This window comes from Mytilus edulis, chromosome 8, assembly GCF_963676685.1.
Source record: "Mytilus edulis chromosome 8, xbMytEdul2.2, whole genome shotgun sequence".
Classification (NCBI taxonomy): domain Eukaryota; kingdom Metazoa; phylum Mollusca; class Bivalvia; order Mytilida; family Mytilidae; genus Mytilus; species Mytilus edulis.
In genome coordinates, this window is record NC_092351.1 from 17,245,863 (window position 1) to 17,267,278 (window position 21,416).

The 21,416-nt window shown below is 32.0% G+C and overlaps 1 protein-coding gene across 1 annotated transcript in view; it reads left to right on the forward strand.

Annotated features, from left to right (window-relative positions):
- The first annotated feature begins 3,417 nt into the window (after positions 1 to 3,417).
- LOC139484952 (uncharacterized) overlaps positions 3,418 to 21,416 on the forward strand; it is a 47,991-nt gene continuing 29,992 nt past the window's right edge. Inside the window, exons 1-10 of the mRNA XM_071269016.1 lie at positions 3,418 to 4,253; positions 6,182 to 6,304; positions 12,738 to 12,899; positions 14,381 to 14,453; positions 14,729 to 14,811; positions 15,462 to 15,647; positions 17,372 to 17,590; positions 18,657 to 18,776; positions 19,215 to 19,379; positions 20,607 to 20,722. Of these exons, the coding sequence (XP_071125117.1) occupies positions 4,046 to 4,253; positions 6,182 to 6,304; positions 12,738 to 12,899; positions 14,381 to 14,453; positions 14,729 to 14,811; positions 15,462 to 15,647; positions 17,372 to 17,590; positions 18,657 to 18,776; positions 19,215 to 19,379; positions 20,607 to 20,722 (1,455 nt within the window). The 5' untranslated portion in view covers positions 3,418 to 4,045. The remainder of the gene's footprint in view (positions 4,254 to 6,181; positions 6,305 to 12,737; positions 12,900 to 14,380; positions 14,454 to 14,728; positions 14,812 to 15,461; positions 15,648 to 17,371; positions 17,591 to 18,656; positions 18,777 to 19,214; positions 19,380 to 20,606; positions 20,723 to 21,416) is intronic.

Below are 21,416 nucleotides of genomic sequence, written 5' to 3' on the forward strand. Positions count from 1 at the left end.
TCTTATGTGGAAAATGGTGAATTAAACCTGATTTTTAGCTGGCTAAACCCATCAGCTGTATGACAGTTGCATCAGATTTCATTATATTGATAATAATGTGTGAACAAAACAAACAGACATTATAGGTGAAGGCGAAAATAGCGAAGTTCACAAACTAAGGAGGAACCGATAACGCTTTGGCTTAAAATACAAAGTTTTTTTTAAATTTGCATGACTAATGTTTAAGGATAACTGAGGGATATATAATACTGTAATTTGGATGATAGATAACAGTCTGACTTCTACTATTTATTCTGTAATAATATTTCATCTATAAATAACTGTTCTGAACCTCAAAAAGAAACCGAAGATGTAGGATATTATATATGTCAAGTCATAAATGATACTCTGATCTTATAACATGATTATGAACTGTAACATAAGACATATTGGTTTTTATCTGGTGTTTTCCCAATTTAATCAACGAACGTCACTCACCACAATTTAAAGATGTAATACGCTTTGGCAGATTAATTTATCTTTTAGATCTGAATGAAAAACTTAATTATTTTCGACTGCTTACCCCTCCGGATTACCTTAAACCACCCTAGTTTTTGGTTAAGGGTTCGAGATGGTTGCTCAATATTCATAACTACCGTGTTTAACAGTTTTAAAGACCTTTGTTGATATTATTGTTGTTATTGTTGTTAAATACCTTTGTTGATATTATTGTTGTTATTCGGTTTTTGCCATGACCTTGTCAGTTTGTCTTCAAACAGAGGCAACAATTCACGTGATATTCACCTCAAACTAGGTTATATATTAACCTCTCGAGACAATTTTTATGTGAATTTCACGAGAACTTTAAAAAAAATTAGTATTTTTCATTATTTTAATTAAATCAAAAATGTATATGTTATTGTCCTGTACCAAGTCAGGAATATGACAGTTATTATCAAATAGTTCGTTTCTATGTTTTTTTTGCATTGTCGTTTGTTTTTGTGTACTTCAGTGTTTCTGTTCTTTCTGTTCTTTCGTTGTTTTCTTCTTATAGTTGATGTTTTTCCCTTGGTTTAAGTTTGTAACCCGGATTTGTTTTCTCTCAATCGACTCATGACATTTGAACAGCGGTATACTACTGTTGCCTGATTTTTTTGGAAATACTGTACTTGAGATTCACTTGAAATCTACATGAACGTATTGCACGTGAGTTTAACGTTTAGGTTCGTTTGAGGGAAAATGCAGTTGTATTTCACGTGAATTTCACATGAATTTAAATTCACGCGAACTTGATGTGAGTGACATTTCTCTGTGTAGGACTTTGAGTGTCCCTTTGGTACCTTTCACCTCTCTGCTAAGTATAAAGTGTAATATACATGTGTTGTAGTGTTATCATCTTATAACTTCTTATACAGAATATACTCCAAATTTTGTAGTTATGTAATTATTGTTTTTCTTTTCATAACTGATTTCTATCAAGGACTTGATTATTAGAAATTAATTTTTTTATACAAAATATTGCAGCTTGTGTTCGTAATATATTACTTCTATGTGTACTGATCTGCTTGTTACCGACATAAATTTTATATTAAATACTCGTGTTTTATGATTAAATTTGATAAGAATTACGTTTCTAAATCAAAATATATGTGCTGAGTATATGAGCACCCCTTGTTCTAATAAACAGTTTTTAAAATGTTTGTTGATGTGTTAGTATGTTATTTTCTGTCAGCCGGATCTATGCTGTTAAATTAGAAATTTAAATAAACTTGCCTTGAAGAAGACACAAAAAAAAAAATTAGCTAGCAAACTTTAAATGAAAAAACTGATATATAGTTCCTGTTGTAACACTGATTAAGATTGGAGTCGGATTCACCTGCTGCGTGAAGGATTCTATCTCAAAACCATGAGTGTAGGAAAGGATAGAAACCAAGGAGTTTGTTTTCATGATAATTCGACCATTCAGACCACTCGGCAACCTAGACCACCTAAAAGATGAAAATATTGTCAAGTACGAATAAAACGAGACAGTGTCACTCTCATTGCGAAAGCCAGATGATATGTAGAAGACAGACATCATTTTATTTCTTTATTGCATGTCCTTAATAGCAACTTAAATTAGGTTTTTGTCTCCCGTCGAAATCGGATTTGTTTTTGTAAAAAGTATTATGTAATTTAAATTAGGTTGCTCAAAACTTAGAATATTTCAAGACAGAGAGATAATTATGAAACATCAATGATGTCATGTTTTTATAATGATTCTATTCATTATATTTTCGGACCGAGGACAAGCAAACAAAAGAATGCGACAAAAATGTCGCAAGTTTCTATAATTATTTTGATATTTTGGATAACTTTGATAAAATCAAACGGGAAAATCTACTTCCTCCTCTAACGAATAAATTAGACGCAAAAAAAACCCCTCAAAAGTTGGTAGAAAAGATGCTTATATAAAACATGTTGTTATATAAAAGATTCACAAGGACAGAAAACAGCTGGAACCACTTGACTGATTTTATTTTTTGTATGATAATAACAACATCATGAATAATTCTCGATAAGATAAGTCCTGTTCTACTTTGTTAAAAAAGAAGTAATATAACTATAATTAGATGCGTTCAATTAAGTTTAGTTTTAGTTACATATTTAATTTTCCTTTGTAATCTAACTAGTTCTATAAAAAGATTTTAATATGTTTTAATTATGTATGATACATTTACTTCCTTGCTGAAAACAGAAATGCATTTTTAAAATAATCATTGACATTGAAAAAAATACCAAGTCTTTTAATTCAAATAGTTTTTTCCATAAGTGAATGCTATATTGTTATAACCTAGACATTTTGAAAGAAGGACGAAAGATACCAGAGTGACAGTAAAACTCATACATTAAAAATAAACTGACAACTCCATGGCTAAAAATTAAAAGACAAATAGACAAATAATAGTACAGAAGACACAACATAGAAAATAAAGACTAAGCAACACAAACCCCACCAAAAACTGGAGGTGATTTCAAGTGTCCCGGAAGGATAGGCAGATCATGCATGTGACACCCGTCGTGTTGCAAATCCGGTAAATAGTCTAATTATTGATCATGAAACGACAGACAAAATTATTTTACCATTTTACCATGAAAACACCTATACTGAGAAATTCTGTATCAAATTAATTATATTTATGTGTGAGACCTTGACACATACAAATATCTAAATATTTAAGACAAATAAGTCTTAAATGAGGCGTAGCTCTTCAACGATTTTCGGTACTTATACATCTTCGGATTTCAAATGTTTGGCTTTGAGCGTTCCTGATGAAGGTAAATCCAGAAAAGCGCTTCGGACGCAATGAATTATTAAACGTGTTGTTTTATATTTTTAAAGTTATTTGCTGTTTTTTCCCCCCAGTTTATATTGCAATCTGAATTTCTGAAGCCCGTAATCTGATTTGATTGATATGTGACAAACTTCGGTCTTGTGAACATCGGAAGGATATCATTTACTAAACATATTTTGTAATTTGTGATCTTTTTTTTTGTTTTAAAAGTGACCTCATCAAACTGACTTCTTTGAATCTCAAGGTATTAAAAGGACATCGTGTGAGGTAGAACATTTCAATTTTTTACCTAGAAAAATATTTTAATTTTGAAAATACTTATTGTTCATAATCATGAGACTTTGGCGCACCTTATTCTGCGAAACAAAACCATGTGCAATTTGTATAAATAGGAGATGGGGAATTACGTGTCTAACTTGACAGGGATAACGAGATCAAAGATCGTATGTTAATTAATTTGAGCCGGAAGTCATATTTGCAAATTAGTATCATTAAATTGTAATCTGACTTCTGTTGAAATGCACATTTGCTGTTCCGTAGTATACTTTATAACTTTATTTAGGTCATATTCATGAAGCATCGTAATACGTTAACAGTTTAAAGGTGCAGTTGTTAATTGATGATTTAGATACTGGTTGGGAATTTTCAAAAGTTTAAAGAAAGTTCTAAAATGTGAAAAAAGTAATATATATTGTGACAGCTTACTAATTGATAATAGTTAAGACGTGAAAATGAAAGGAATTTGTGTGTTGATATTGATTTCAATATGTAAAAGTACAACCGCATTTTATACGCGTCAGTCTCCAGATAAAAGTCCAAATACTCACGAAACAATAACCCAAGAAGGAACAAAGCAGGCACTGTCAAGTTATATTTGGGAAAATAAATTAAAACAAATTGGCTCTAAAAACACAGCTGTGGATGACTTCTTTAAGAACGGTAAGCGTATTTCACCTGAATGCGTATGTCAATACTTTCATGAAGACATATTGTTTACGTCAGGTATATAACACATAAACTAAATTAATTAGGCTATAACTTTTCAGCATGCATCCTCTGTGATAGTGGACTTTGTAGAGTTGATTTAAAACGGAGGAAGATGATTTCGCATGACAATTAAGGAGTTTTTTTAAACTTTGAGAAAGTTTTGAGAGAAATAAAACGAATGAAAATTGATAATGTACCCCTCTTACACAAATCGAGGTTTTATAAAAAAAAAAAAAAAAAAAAAGCATCAGCACGTCTGATTTGTGATCAGTTTACGACCAGAAAGACACGAAATGTAGAAACACGTGAAAATTGTCTTTGCAAAATTAATAAAGTGTTATTTCGTTTTCCTAGCTGTACGTCGATTGCCGAGCCTGTAAGTTATATCTTCGTGTGTAGATTAATAAAGTACATTCCATTTTGAATTTCTTATGAAGTTTGGTACTTTGGTTTTTTTACTTTTTGACAAAATTAGACATTAGATGACAAAATCAGTTATCTTTTTAAACACTAATAGCTAGATAATTTTCAAGTCAAGTTTGTAATCGATTTTACAAAATGAAATAATCACATTTTATTTACTTCTTTAATTCTACTGAGATAACGATGAAAGGTTGCACAAAAATAAACCATTGCACAAGCTTAAGATCAACGTCACTGAGATTTTGCAAAGAATTCAATAAAAAGTCAACTTAACCTTTAATTATTGTTTTTAAGATAAGACGACAAAAGATAAAGACTCGAATACAGTCTCTGTCACGTACTTATTTACACATATATACTATATAAAAACCAGTTATATATATATATATATATATATACAACTCGTCTAAACATCAACCCAACAATGTTAGATCTGTAAATTTGCTTTCGCAAATTTTTGGTTCTTCCCTCGCCGGGATTCGAACCCATGCTACTGTGATATATATATATAACTAGTTATATATATATATAAATGATCCTACAAATTAATGTAATATACAGTCACAGAAAATATATATACATTATGTACACAGCCATGTATCACCATCATTGATGGCGATCCGATGGATACATCTGTTGTAGGGTTGTCACTGGACTCAGACGTACTTATAAATATAATTATTTTCTGTGACTGTATCTTACATTAATTTGTAGGATCCTTTACTATAGACAATTTAGCTGATCTGTAACAATAACATCTTCATGCCTTATATATCATGTACTGCAGTACGCCGCTAGATTAAAACTGACGTGGAAAGGTAACACATGGCCAGCGAAAGCTCTATTTTTAAGAGCCCAGGTGGTCGTGTGGTCTAGCGGGACGGCTGCAGTGCAGGCGATTTGGTGTCACGATATCACAGTAGCATGGGTTCGAATCCCGGCGAGGGAAGAACCAAAAATTTGCGAAAGCAAATTTACAGATCTAACATTGTTGGGTTGATGTTTAGACGAGTTATTATTATTATATATATATATATATATACGAGTCTTAATTTAAAACTACGTTCAAACCTATATGATGCGTTGGATAAAAACCGCAATTTTTATACGTGTGCATGTAAAACAAATTTCGTTGTAGAAGGATCTAAATACAGCACAAACAACATATATATGATAGGTTCAATGTAAACATCAACGTAAAAAAAACAAGCCACTCTAACAAGTTATCAGAGACAAATTCAAAACACACAGATACATGAAACAGATGTTTTCACAAGCTTTATTTTTGATGTAGCCATTACGTAATACAGATGTAATCAAAGCGATACTATGTTTTACTACTGTTACTAACTTCCTGATATATGATAAAGTCTTAAGTTGAAAGGTTATACCTGAAGTAATTCATCATCGTAAAAGTTTTCATCATTTCATGAGCTATCTACATTGTAAATTTCTAGATGCCACCAGTAAAATAGAAATGGAGAAAGCAATAAAAACCATTGTTCAGGCAATTACAAATACACAAGTGGACAAGGTGAAGATAGCATACGTACATTGCCATGCTGATCAAATATTATTAGGTAATTCAATAATTAACGATAAGGAATAACAGTAATAATTTGCTACTTCCAGTTTGCACAATGCTCGGAGGGGGGGGGGGGGGGGGGGGGGGGGGGGGCACTTCATACTTTTTTGTTAGGGGTGAGCAGCTGAGACATCAAGTACCCACCCCATTTTCATATATTTTGTTTATCAAAAATATATACCCTTGTCATATATCAATTAACAAAAAACAGACCTATAGATATTTGAATATTTTTCATCTTCTATTACATTAGTAGATTTTTTTCCCGCTCATCATCACGTTCTTGTTAAGAAGCAACAATATCACCTTCTTTTCCAATAAATTTGTCAAATCATAAACACTTTCTTCTTATTGCCCCTTTTATATCTTTCATTATTGCAAAATACAAAACATATAAAGGACGTTTGGTCAGATCATAGATGGTATTACATCTATGGTCAGATAAATGTAATATCACCCCAGAGAGTAACACCTTCACTGATTTTAACATTTTTTAAAAATATTATTTAAATACTGATAAAAAGTTTCATTGCCGTTCCCTTTTAAAGAACGCTGTCACAATAAAATTTCTTTAAATAGTTGTTATCATGTTTTATGTATACAAACCCTTGAATGTTAATTAGGTGCAAATGTCAATTTGGTCGAATTTATTGCATCTATCACTGGCATCAATTGAAATACCACATCAGAATAAATAGAGTTTAATTGGTTTGACACACAACTTATGCATTTACGACTGTGGTTTAACCGCATCAAAAATAAATACGGACATCTGATTAGTTTCAGATACTTATGATATAATCAAGCAAGTGATAACATCAACCTATTGATATATTTAATCTGAATTTCTCACCCTTTTCATATATCATAGAGCATGAAAAAGTGACCTATTCAAGCGGCTCATCCCTACCACTAATTATATAGTAAGTGGCCCCCCGAGGCACAATGTCATTTCTATGTCTAATGATTGGTGACCTTGTTCGATTTTTATTATAATGTTCAATGATTTGACTGCAAAACAAGATGATTTCGGTTGCGATAAGGACACTTGACCAAATGCAACCCATATACAATTATGAAACCTGAAACCATAAATCATATATTAAAGTAACTAAAAATTAAAATTACAAACATTCTGAACTCAGAAGAAAATTCAAAACGGAAAGTCCCTCATTAAAGGAAAATTCCAAAGCTCAAACACATTAAACTAATAGACAAAAACTGTCATATTCCTGACTTGGTATAGATATTTCCTTATGTAGAAAAAATGTTGGATTAAACCAGCTTTAATAGCTAGCTAAAGCTCTCATTTGTATGACAGTTGCATATAATCCCATTAGACGTGTTAGGAAAGTCGATACTACTGTTGGTGCTCGTGTTGGATGGAAGATAAATACATTAAGATTTGGGGGGTCATCTCCAAAATTATAAATACTCTATTTTTTATTACCTGTATGGCCACTGAAATACGTTATTTATAGTGTGCAATACATGACCGATCGGGCATTGTTAAGAACCAAAATTAATTTTCAAATGTGATAATTAAAATAAATTACGTGGTACATTTGTAAATTAAGGATACACATGAAAAAGAGGGAATGTTTTTGTTTTATTCTCAGAATCAACAAAATTCCTTCAAAAAAAAATTTGATAAGGGTTTTGGCCCGCTTGATCTCTCAATGGAAGCAAACTACTAGTATCGTTTTGCTTCGTTCTGGTACGATTTAAAAAAAATAATAAAAAAAAAAAAAATATTTTGGAAAACACAAATCCCCTTTTCACAATATGAACGCTCGATGATTTATTTCATAATGCAAATTTGGGATTTTGTTGTTCACTTGCCTAATAACTTTTAGCATTGTATGATTGGGTAGCATTTGCATTGTTTAATGTCTCCCGAAAAGTCCACCAAACAATTCAACTGTTTGTTTTAGTTCGTTCCTTTGCTGTTCCCATAAGGTCACAAACGACTCTGACTGTCTCTAGACGTCTTATTGCGTCAAATAATTCCAACTGTGACCTTGACCTTTGTCTTCAAAAATTAATAGGATTCTAGATTTTCATAAGGACTAAAAACGAATCAAGTACGGTCAAATTCCTAGAACGTTGTTAAATATAGAGTGTCAACAAGTGTGTTACGGACGGAAAGGCGGACCGAGGGTAAAGAAACCCTCGAATTTTGTAGGCGAGAGAATAAACTTGAACCCATTGGAATCGGAAATGCAGACAGATGTTATTTTACACGAAGACAATGGGGTTCAAATCGTCAAATGTCAACTAAAGCAAAGTTTGTTTGTATCGTTCTTTAAATGTCGTTTAAACTTTTTGTTTCTAAAATCAGAATTATCAGAAAAGCTTATAACGATCTTTCCAAAGACGTATGCTTATGATATAGAATCGTGGACACCTTTTTATAGTCTTATAACAGATGAGAAGTGTGTGTGTGTGGGGGGGGGGGGGTATTTATTTTTGTGTTTATTTGTTTTGTGTTGTACTTATTTTTATTTGCTGTATACTACCAGTGTGCGCATTCAAAATCTAACTTCAATTTCTGAATAAGAGGCTGATGGTGTGTGACCGGTTCATACATAATATTGCGGGGTTAAATATGTTCGTAAGAGCTCTTGACGAAACCTTTTTCTAACATCGGACAGTCGTGTAATTGTAACAGTAATTCATAAGTACATACTATGCAAATCGATTGAAAATGGCATGACTCATTATATCGGCAGGAATCGTTAAAAGAAATAACATAAAGACAATAGACACAAAGTACCAATATCAAAGTACTTGCAGTTACTGAAAGTAAAAGTATTAATAAAATAACAAAGGCTTACAAGATGTTAAAACAAGATAAATTATTCACAAAACTAATATTAATTTGTCTAAAAATGTATTTATTGAATCTTTTCTGGTTCTTAAACAAATAATTTGATCTTTTCCTGCGTACTCTAATAAATACAATTGTTACAGATTTGTCTCAGCGGTATCAAACACGCCCAAACAGGTAACAAAAGAGTTCAGTTTTTATACTCATTGAGAAGGTCCCCAATCATATTGTATATTTCTTCCGACCAACACGAGCGCCAGCAGTAGTATCGACTTTCCTAACACGTCTATTATATTGACATCGATGTGTGAAAAAAACCAACAGACATTGTAGGTAAAAATGTCAAAAATCGGTTACAGAAGTCAACAAAGTGTTTTTTTCTGAATCCCTATAGAAATAAAGAAATATGTAGATGTCATCGGATTAGGTTAACCCTAAAATATGAAATCCCGCAATTATGGTACAAACACTGTTTTCCATTTCACAATTTTCTTCTCTCTCACAGTTTTAGTGGCCAACCTTTATTAGCAAATGTCAAGATATGAAACATCCCATTGTCCCTCAACCTGACAACATTACAAAATCTCTCATATGTATGGTTGAAAAGTTATCCTAATAGCTTTTTCGAATATTTATAAGGGGAAAGCTTTTACTATACTTTGATATACCTCTATAGGCATTGATTCAAGACGCAAATTAATTTAACTTACATCTCGACAGTATTCGCTGAGGAGTTGCGATAACAAGCAATGTTCAAAATAAACTCATCATAGATACCAGGACTAAAATTTATATATACGCCAGACGCGCGTTTCGTCTACAAAAGACTCCTCAGTGACGCTCGAATCCAAAAAAGTTAAAAAGGCCAAAACATAGAACATGACTTTGACCTTTTTCGGTCGCATAAAATATCCATTATAAGGTCCATTTCTCAAAAACTTTAAGCACTATGATAACTATATGTAGTGTATTGAATAACTGTAATGGGTACATGTCAGTCTGGTAGGTTTCGTCGGACCTTGACCTCAATTTCATGGTTCATAGGTCAAGTTTATATTCTTGTGTTTTGATCATTTTTCAAAATAGTACAAAATAATGTACTATCAGTAATAGATCAACAGGATTTGGTGTATGGAATGATTGAAAGGTGTACATGTCTGTCTTTAAGGTATCATCTGACCTTGATCTCATTTTAATGGTTTATTGGTCAATGTTATTAATAAGTTTTTGTCGAGCCTGCAACTTTTGCTGCAGAAAGCTCGACATAGGGATAGTGATCCGGCGGCGGCGGCGGCGGCGTTAGCTAACTTCTTAAAAGCTTTATATTTTAGAAGATGAAAGACCTGGATGCTTCATTCTTTGTTCATAGATGCCTCATGTTACAAAGTTTCCATCAGTCACGTGTCCAATGTCTCTGACCTCATTTTTATTGTTCAGTGATCACTTGAAAAAAAGTGCAGATTGTTTGTAATGTTAAATTCTCTCTTATTATAAGTAATAGGATAACTATATTTGGTATGTGCGTACCTTGCTAGGTCCTCTTGCCCGTCGGAAAGATTTCACTTGACCTCGACCTCATTTTATGGCTCAGTGAACAAGGTTAAGTTTTGGTGGTCAAGTCCATATCTTGGATACTATAAGCAATAGGTCTAGTATATTCGGTGTATGGAAGGACTGTAAGGTGTACATGTCCCACTGGCAGGTGTCATCTGACCTTGACCTCATTTTCATGGTTCAGTGGTTATAGTTAAGTTTTTGTGTTTTGGTCTGTTTTTCTCATACTTCATGCAATAGGTCTACTGTATTTGTTGTATGGAAGTATTGTAAGGTGTACATGTCTAGCGGGCAATTGTCAATTTGAACTTGACCTCATTTTCATGGTTCAGTGGTCAAAGTTAAGTTTTTGAGGTTTGGTCTTTTTATCTATTACAATATGCCATAGGTCAACTATATTTGGTGTATGGAAATATTTTATGATCTATATGTCAGTTGCGCAGGATTTATTTGACCTTGGCCTCATTTTCACGGTTCATTGCTCAGTATTAAGTTTTTGTGTTTTTTTGTCTGTTCTTCTTAAACTATAAGAAATAGGTCAACTATATTTGTTGTATGGAAGAATTGTTAGCTGTAAATGTCTGCCTGGCATCTTTCATCTGACCTTGACCTCATTTTCATGGTTCATTGGTCAATGTTTAGTTATCTTGGTTAATGTTAAGTTTATGTGACAGTTGTAATAAAGCTTTATATTTAGGATTGTCAACATAATATCAATGATTAGTAAAGAGGGCGAGACATGTCAGCGTGTGCACTCTTGTTGTGTTTTTGTCTGTTTTTCAAGTACTTTGAGTAATATGTCAACTATATGCAGTGTGTAAAACTATTGTAAGGTATACACGTCATTCTACCCAGTATTATATGACCTTGACCTGATTTGCATTGTTCATTGGTCAACCTTAAGTTTTTGTGTTTTTATCTACTTTTACCATTTCTTTAATAGAGAAATAGGTCAGCTATATTTGATGTAAGGTATGATTGTAAGGTGTAACTGTCTCTCTGACATGTATTATCTGGCCTTGCCCTCATTTCATGATTCATTGGTAAATGACATTTTTGTAATTTTGTCAGTTTATTAGATATTATAATTAGCAACAGGTGAAATACATTTGGTGTATTGAATGAATGCAATGTGTTCATATCTGTCTTGCCTGGTTCATATGACATTGACCTCATTATCATAGAGCCGTGATAATGTTAATTTTATGTGATACTTGTGGTTACATACTTGCAACATAACATTCAATGATAAGTAAAACAGGCGAGACATTTCAGCGTGTGCACCGTTGTGTTCCTTTAGCAGCAAAATGTCAAATTAATTTGGATTATGTAATGATTGATATCTGTTTGGCAGGGTTAATATTAAATTCATGGTTCATTGTTTAATTGTCAGTTCTGTATGAGTCTGTTTTCTATATACCTTAAGCAGTAGGTTTACTATGTTTGGAGCTAGGAATGGTTGATATATCTGTCATATACCATCTAACCTCAATTCATAGTTTTGTTGATTAATGTTTAGTTTTCACAGTGAGATGCCTTATTTAAAAAGTTTATCAAAGTTTCAAATATATTTATTATGAATGATTGTAAGGTGCATGTGTCTCTCTATCTTAGCTCTTCTAACCTTGACCGTTTTGTTATTAATTATTGGTGTTAAGCTCATGTTATACTTGTAGTAAGACCTTATTATTGTAAACTTTCAACTCTTAATCAATCATTGTCCGCACATCACGCAAATTATTTAGCGTATGCTCTTTTAAGCTTGTCAGTATTATTATGCTGTTATAATTCTAATTTCTCGATTTGTCTACCTTACAGGTACCTTTGTCAATCTTGTCAGGCCCTTTTGCATGGCTAAATGTGAACACGGTCCCATGAAAATATTTAACTTTTAGTCTATCTTTTCAACAAACAGCTCGCTATACACAGAAATTTAAATGAATCAATAACCTTGAGAAGAACAGTAAGGGTTTAAACTTAATTTTGTATGTCAGGTTCAAAATTCATTTTCACACTTAAGCATTACGATTACCCGTTTTTGTAGCTCATCAACATGTGATATCATGCAGGAACAAACTCAGCCTTTTGAAAAACGATGTAGTGGAGCTTCGAAAACAGTTGGGAGAATGTCTGTACACTGTGCAGTCGTTTTACAGCAACACAAACTGGGTCGAAATGTATGGTGATGTACCTTATAAAGATTTTGGTAAGTGTTCAAATAAAACAGTTGGATAATTAGGATTGACACCATACATTGCTGAACTATAATACCAAGTAGTAATCCGTAAATGTTCGAGACATTAGTTTATTAAAGAAAACGTGTCGATCACACAGAACTTGAAAACTCATAGGCTTTGCTCATTGTTGAAAGCTGAACAGTGACATATAGTTGTTGATTTCTGGGTCATTTGGTTTTTTTTGAAAAGTTGTCTCATTGGCAACTGTACCAATTTTATATTTTATACTCAAGTAATAAAAATTTTGATGTTGCCATTAATATTGTCCCTGCAAGAAGAAAGCGTTTAATTGTTAAAATCGCATGAAATATAAAGATGTAAAGAATCCTACTATCCTAAAATTATAAGTTAACCTCAAGATTCATTTGTTTAATGTCTCTAAATTTTCAGTTTTCTACTTAATGTTTTTTGAAAGTTTTATGTCTTTTATATTTTTTCTTTTGGCAACCTTATTGTCAATTTGTCTGTGAATACATCATGGTTGTAGATAAATATGAAGTAAACAAGACAACTATCTCCAGGATGTAAATATTGGTTTATACCACACTATACCCTTACAGCATAAGATCAACAACAGGTAGACCACAACAAATGAAATGAACGACACAGTAAACCTTTTTTTCTACATTTCAGCATATCATTTCTGCATTATGTTTAGAACTAATTGCATATCACATTTGAATCAACAGGCATACCAGCGACACATATGAACATTCAATTTGTGTCTGCATTTATTTTGTTACCGTCATAAATTCATCGTGACATTGTTTTACAAATATTGAAAGATTTTCATTATTTTCTTTTGCTTGGTTTGAAGTCTACCAAGAGAAATTCGTATGTTTATACGGTATAAAAAGAAAAAAAACCATTTACGTCTTAATAATTACATTAGATGTATGTTTTATTATAATACTTTATTTTGATTAGCTAGCAGCACATCACGTGTTATTCCGTAAGCAATTGTATCACTCAATAAAACTTTTCATTCATGATAACACGTGGTCCCACAATAAAGTGCACAGGTGAATTAAATAAAAACAATATAAAATTCGTTTTTTCTTGATCATAGCTAAAAAAATGTAATTATAAGTATTGAATGCTTCTTTTTGTAACTTCATAGGGTTGTAAAAGCGTTGACCGTGCGCACATTTTTAGAATGAAGCGCTTCCGCGCTTCATACAAAATGTTCTTCGGTCAACGCTTTTACACCCCAATGAATTTACAAAAAGAAGCATTCAATTCTTAAATGAAAGCTCGTATCATAGCGTTTACTCGTTTTTTCGTGTTCTACATTGCTTTAAATTCTACATTGTTGCCATATCGCTTGCTTTTTCTACACATGATATTATTTGCTATCGTCTTTTAAAATAGTTGGTTGTAAAATAATCTATTTATTCCTAGATACTGCGTATACAAAATGTTTAATTTATCAGTACATTTTCTTGTATAGGTATCAAAGGGAAGACACTAATGGCAGTAGCTTCACATGATGAAGATACCTGTAACGATGTTACAAATATAGAGTAAGTTATTTTATATAAAGAGAAATGGTTATGTATAATGTAGACGAATCGTGTTAGAGTTAGAAGTAAAGTTGCATTGTCTATCGTTGTCATTGTAAAACGTTGTTAAACAAAAGTGTTAATCAGTTACTTGCTTTAATAAAATAAGAATCGCAGAAATACGCAGTTGTCCGGCTTTGTTTTACAAGAATCTAATTTCGGATTTACCCTGAATTTTCATATATTTTGTTCATATATTAGTCTATAGTACCGATGTAGTTTATGCTTTGTTTAAGTACTGACTGTGGACAAAATATTAAAGTACAAAACAAGTTAACCAGTGGTTACCATCACGGAAGAGGAAACACAAAACCTACAAGTAAGATTAGTTCAAAACAGCATGATGTATTATATTATATTCATCCTTTTCCATCATAAAATTGAATAAATCTATATATATATATATACATACGATCGAAATAATAATTTGTCAACCAAATGAAGCATCTTTTAGACTTCATATGATTGCTTGGTGAAACATTAGCAAAAAGATTTGCAATAAAGGCTTTACGTTCGATATTTTCCCTATGTCTGAAACACAAACATGTATGTGATGTATATTAACACAGTTTTGGCTCACAATTATTGTCACATTAACCTATTATGTCTGTGTGGGACAACTGTTCAACTAATTTCAATATAGCGGAAATAAAATCAAATGTCATACATGTCGAAGATTTAGCCACACATGAAACCATTTCTAACAAACCGTTTCTTTTCGGCAAATGCTTGTAACAAGTCAGGAATGTGACAGGTGTTTTTCCATTTCTTCCGTTGGTTTATAACGTTTGAGTTTGTCTGTGTTTATTGACTCTCCTTTTTGCATTTTTTTTGGAGTTTAATATTTCTGTCATACTTTGATTGCCTGAGCAAACAAAAAAAAATAACATCAATATGTATGTTGAATGGACCATATGATACCTTATTACGCTTATAGATTTAAAACGCGACTGTATCATCATTTTATAGAAACTCAAGGTGCACACACTGGAAAATGTAGTCATGGTGGACCCGACGATGAGAGTCGTACAATGGTAGCAAAATGTGGAATAAACAAAGAAACACCAACAGAACGTTTATCTCCCCATTTTTATCTTCATGAACAGGCCTATTTAGCTGCTATTGCTGCCACAACAGACTTTCTCACTATGAACGGTATTTGAAAATTATTTAAACATTTGAAAGTTTGTGGCAGAATGATATTGTTTTCAAATCGGCAAATTGTAGATATTAGAAAACACACGTTGACATATTTTTTTTATCACTTTAGCTATATAGGATGTTTGCTCCTCATGGTTTTAAAACTTTTGCCAGATATTCGGAATCCTCTTGTTGTTTCCATGAAGTGTCATTAAAAATTAGCTCACTAACCCACAGGCGCTTGGGTATATGATACAATTTTTTTAAATTTTATTGTTGATTAAAATATTCAATTTTCTATATTTATAATGCATATCTATCACTTCTGTGCATGTCTCAGCTAGTTTCGAGTGATTTAAACGACTTAGTGAAAATACCAAATTTTACTATCCATACTTTGTTTCTTAGTATGGATAGTAAAATTTTGTATTTTCACTAAGTCGTTTAAATCACTCGAAACTAGCTGAGACATGCACAGAAGTGATAGATATGCATTATAAATATAGAAAATTGAATATTTTAATCAACAAAAAAATAAAAAGAAATTGTATCATATACCCAAGCGCCTGTGCACTAACCCCTCCTTTTTTCATAATTTTATTACATATAGTTTAAAAAAAAACATATTTGAAAATCTTATAAAATCCTTGTTATTTGTTTTGAAAGAAAAAGGCGCCAATGTTAAATATATGAAAAATCCGGCGTGAATCATTTCCCGCCAAATTTTCAAAGGCTTACAATGTATATCACCAAAACAACCGCACTGACGGATAGAAATAAACTGACAACGTCATGGCTGAAAAGACAAAAAAAAACCAGATAAATAATAGTACACAAGACACAACATCGAAAACTAAAGACTAAGCAACACGAACCCCACCAAAAATTGGGTGCGATCTCAGGTGCTCCGGAAGGGCTAGCAGATCCTGCTCCACATGTTGCCCTTTCGTGTTGATCATGTTATTACAAGCCCGGTTAAGAGCTAAAGTTATATTTGGTAGGTCACATTCGTGAAAAGGGAACGGGATTGTAGTCACGACATGATAAGGCATATATCCTCATTTAGAAATATTTAAAAACATGTCACGCAATGCGCTCCTAGGAATATCAGCTGAATGCATCAAAACATGTTAATTAAAAGTTATGAATAGTATTTGTTAATAAAACAAAAGTATAAATTTAATTATCAAAACAATAGAATGTAGAAAAAATTCCAAAATATCGAAATACTGAATTTCAAATTAGAAGTCCAAAATGACGTTAAAATCAACTTTCAGCTTCCTCACAATAGGCGAAGAAAACCCAATCAATTAAAAATATCGGTATTATTAGAGTTATATTTTGAATAAAAATATGTATTTAACTTAATCAATAGCAAACAAATTAAAATATAAAATTCTGAAAACAAAATAAGTTCACCAAACGGAATAATTTATAATCAAAAGACAATTTTAAGAAGTTGATATCCAAGGTCGCTTTAAGCACACCAAAAGCTAGCACGTCACAAGATACTTGACAAAAAGCTAGACGTCTGTAAACAAAAAATGGCAATGAATAGAAACCTAACAATTTTTAATAACAAGCTGTCCTAACTAGAAAATCGTGCCTTAAGTCACATGTTCGTAGTAGCTGCAATCAAATTCAACATAACCAATTGTTTTCATATACTGCATGTACTATTTTTTGTGTGTTTATTCTCCATCGATATAAGTAACAAATATAATATGTATATATTATAGATACAGGCATTCTGAAAATGCTTGGGAGTAAAACTTTCGACGAAATATTCAACATCAAAACAAGAGAGGATGTATCACTAGCGTTTGTTATAGATTTCTCAGGTTCCATGAAGGAAGAAATTGCTGCTGTTAGAGAACTAATAATTCAACGCGTGACTGCTACAATCGGTTCTAACAATGAACCAGCTGATTATGTTTTATCACTGTTTAGTGATCCAGGTTTGTAAAAGAATATCGCAAGTTAAAAAAGTGATTCAAATTTTTTCAAAATAGTCCTTATATTGTTTTTGTATGTGAATTAATTTGTTCCTTTATTATTAGTTATATAGAGTGTTAATGACCTAATTCGATATAAACAGGGTCATTAAACTAATTCGATATGAACAGGGTTATTAAATTAATTTATCGTACTGACTATCTTAACATGTGGAGATAAATTCAGACAGGTAGCCTTTTATCTCTTCGTGTTTAGAACCTAATTTCATTGGTCTGTACAAAAATAAAATTATAAACAACAACAACAGGAATGTGCTAGCCTTCATTGTGTTTTCTGCATTTATTGTCAATCGTATACCATCAATTTCTTCATTTGTGGTCTGTGTGCAAAGTTTTCTTCAATGTCATGTTTTTTTATATAGTGGCGTAAGACTGCTTCTAACCTTTAATTTTAATAAAACACATAAACTAACCCAATAATAATTATACATGGTCTCTAGGAGATCGCGTTTCACCAATACTATTCCTAGAAATGTAGAGCAAGTATGATGAATAAATTTATACATAGATTCTTCCACATCATCGAGTGTAGTACGATATTTATCCACTTGAGAAAGTTAACTTTTTAAATTTAAAACGTGCGCCATACCGAGCGTTTTAAATGTTTCAAAGTAATAGCGGAGAGTGGATAAATATCGTCTTGCACGAGATATGTTGGTGGAATCTGTTTCTCTAAAGAGTTTTAAACGATTTGCAGACAATCTTAATCCTTCTTTTCGAACAACTCGCAAAAGATGTGTTCTTTCCATGCGGCATCATCAGGCATTGTCGCTTTATTTCATAACGCCACAATAGGAATTTCAGAGAAGAGAAAAGCAAGAAAATTTGACGTCATAATCAAATTGTAATCAATGAACAACTGAGATCAAACAAACCACACATTGATTAAATAAAAATAATAAACAAGTCAGGAAAAGGATAAATCGAGTAAGAATTAAAGAAATATACTTATATATGTTTGTTTATGATATTGGTAACAACTTGTGATTAAGTTTATTTGCTTTCTTAGTTACATTGAATAAAGCATTCGTAGAAAGAGATGGATACGAAATGATTAAGAGAATCAAAAATATCACAGTAGCTGGAGGTTATGACTGCCCCGAGTTTGCATCCGACGGCATAGCTAGAGGTAAATAAAGTAATAAGATACATTATACGTATCTATCTTCTATAGATAGGACACAAGGACAAAACATTCATAAACAGAAAAAAATCAGGTTTTTTGTGCATATGATTTGGGAAAATACATTTTTGGGAATGTTACATGTGTATTAACTGAATGGTGTGATTTTTTACTTGTAGGTACGGTATTCCTTAAATATGTTAAATGCAATACATTGGCCACAAAATCAAATATTAAAGATAAATTCAAATCATTAATACTTTTCTATGACAAATCTAGCCAAATAAATACCCGAATTTTGATTATATTTTACTTGTAGTTTGTAAGAACTACTGAGGATGAGTTCTTATGCGAGAAAAAAATAGATATTAATTATGGTCACAAGAAGTTATTTATAGGAATAATATGTGTATATAATTATTTTCACAGTTTTATTCTTTGTAGCCATCAGTATATCTCGAAACGGTTCTACAATGTTTGTGTTTACTGACGCCGACGCAAAGGATGGACATAGACAACAAGAGTTAGCAAGTGCAGCAGTAGCTAAACGTATTATAATAAGCCCATTTATTACGGGCAATTGTTCAAGGAAACGACGGGCGATTCAGTGTAAGTTAGTAAAAGAAAAAAATTCCAACCTTCGAAATATCTTAAACCCTTAGTTAAACAAATACTGCAGTTATAAAAACTTAAATATCAGTCCCCTATTACTTATTTGCCGTATGCATAAAATGAGATAAACTTAGGAAAATCTGATATTCAACACCACTGGTTAAGGTACATGGTCGGTGATTCCTTGTAGACATGAGACACTTACTCTTTGGACGCATTCGGTGCAATTCCTTCAGTTTATGTTCGGTATCTTGATTTGTCTTCGTAACCTTTAATGAGATATGCATATCGGTAAACTACTGTTGTCTTAATTCGTGTAACACGGCATATGTTAATTGTAACAATCAAAACCATCATACCTGTATATGCATATAAGGGTGTGGGGCAAATAATAATTCGACTGACCATTACTATCACTGACCACAACGCACGTACATCAGTCCGGGAATGATTGTGGATTAGCAAATTAAAATCGATGGCTTCAAATTAAATCAACGAAAGGGTGTGTTTCAAATCTTGAATGTGTTCGTTCCATTTGTGATGTATATGAATGCAAGCCTTGTCTTTCATGAATACTTAGTTCGTGCTTAGTTCAAGAATTTATATTATGCAAATGTTGTTTCGATTATAACTTTTAGATAGCGTTGAAGATGTTTGCAATAAAAAAAAACCAGCACAGAGTATTAAGACTATTTTTAACATTATGCTGATGGTGATAATTGTTATCCCAAATATTTGATGATAATTATATTCATTTTTTTCCTGTTTAAAATTTTAGTGTTGTTGTTCACATTTTAGACGTATATAACTTATATATGTTGTACAATATCGTTATTTCAGATCGAGCGTGAGAAATACCGTTGTGATAATCTAGACATATTGTACTAAAAAAATGTAGATGTCTCAAAACATACATAACAAACCAAAATAAATCCTTTAAATTATTTTTGATTGGCTAAAAAGAGTAAATCTTACTGTAGATAAGCAGGATATGTAACTGAAATTTATTAAATTGTTTTCAGGAATCATAATATGATCTATGTTTTGTGCATATACTAAGTAGTGTTGATCATACTCAAGTAATCATTCGTTAGATATTTTGCTTTTTATTTATATTTGTCAACGCATGTTTGAATCGATTCTATTATATATCATTCCAGTATTTTTCTTCATTATACATATAATTTGTTATCCTCAATTAATGGTCTTCTTTTTTATTGTCAGATGTAAAGAGAAAAGACACTGCGTCATTCTTTCAGCGTCTAGCTAACGCAACAGGAGGAAAGGTCTATCGAACAACGAAAGAAGAAATAAGTGCTGTATTGAATGATGTTATTGAGGTAACATTTAAAATCACTTAAAATAAAAATGGAGAAGTTTGAAGTCTTTTTTTTTTTAAATATTTTAAATTTGACAATTTTATCGGAGAATCGTAATACTATGTGTATTTTACTTCATATTATGAAATATAAGCCATAGCATCAAAATGTTGGTATTCAGGTTGTGTAGATATATTCCTCACAAACAATAAAACGTGCTTTCTTTGTTTTGTATTTATCATTGATAAAGTTCACACATTCATCGTCAAATCGCTACGGTAAAGTCAGCCTTTATATAAATAAGGTCGTTAGTTTTCTCGTTTAAATTGTTTTACATTGTCATTTCGGGGCCTATTTATAGCTGACTATGCGGTATGAGCTTTACTCATTGTTGAAGGCCGTACGATGGCCTATAGTTGTTAATTTCTGTGTCATATTGGTCTCTTGTGGAGAGTTGTTTGATTGGCAATCATATCACATCTTCTTTTTTATCTTTACAATATTTTCGTCTCCTAATTCTGTGTTCAATAAGGCAACAGTGGTATACCGCTGTTCGAAACTCATAAATCGATAGAAAAAACAAATCCGGGTTACAAACTAAAACTGAGGGAAACACATTAAATATAAGAGGAGAACTACGACACAACATTAAAATGTGACACACACAGAAAAGAACTAGGCATTAGACAAAATCCAATGAGAATAAAAAATATAA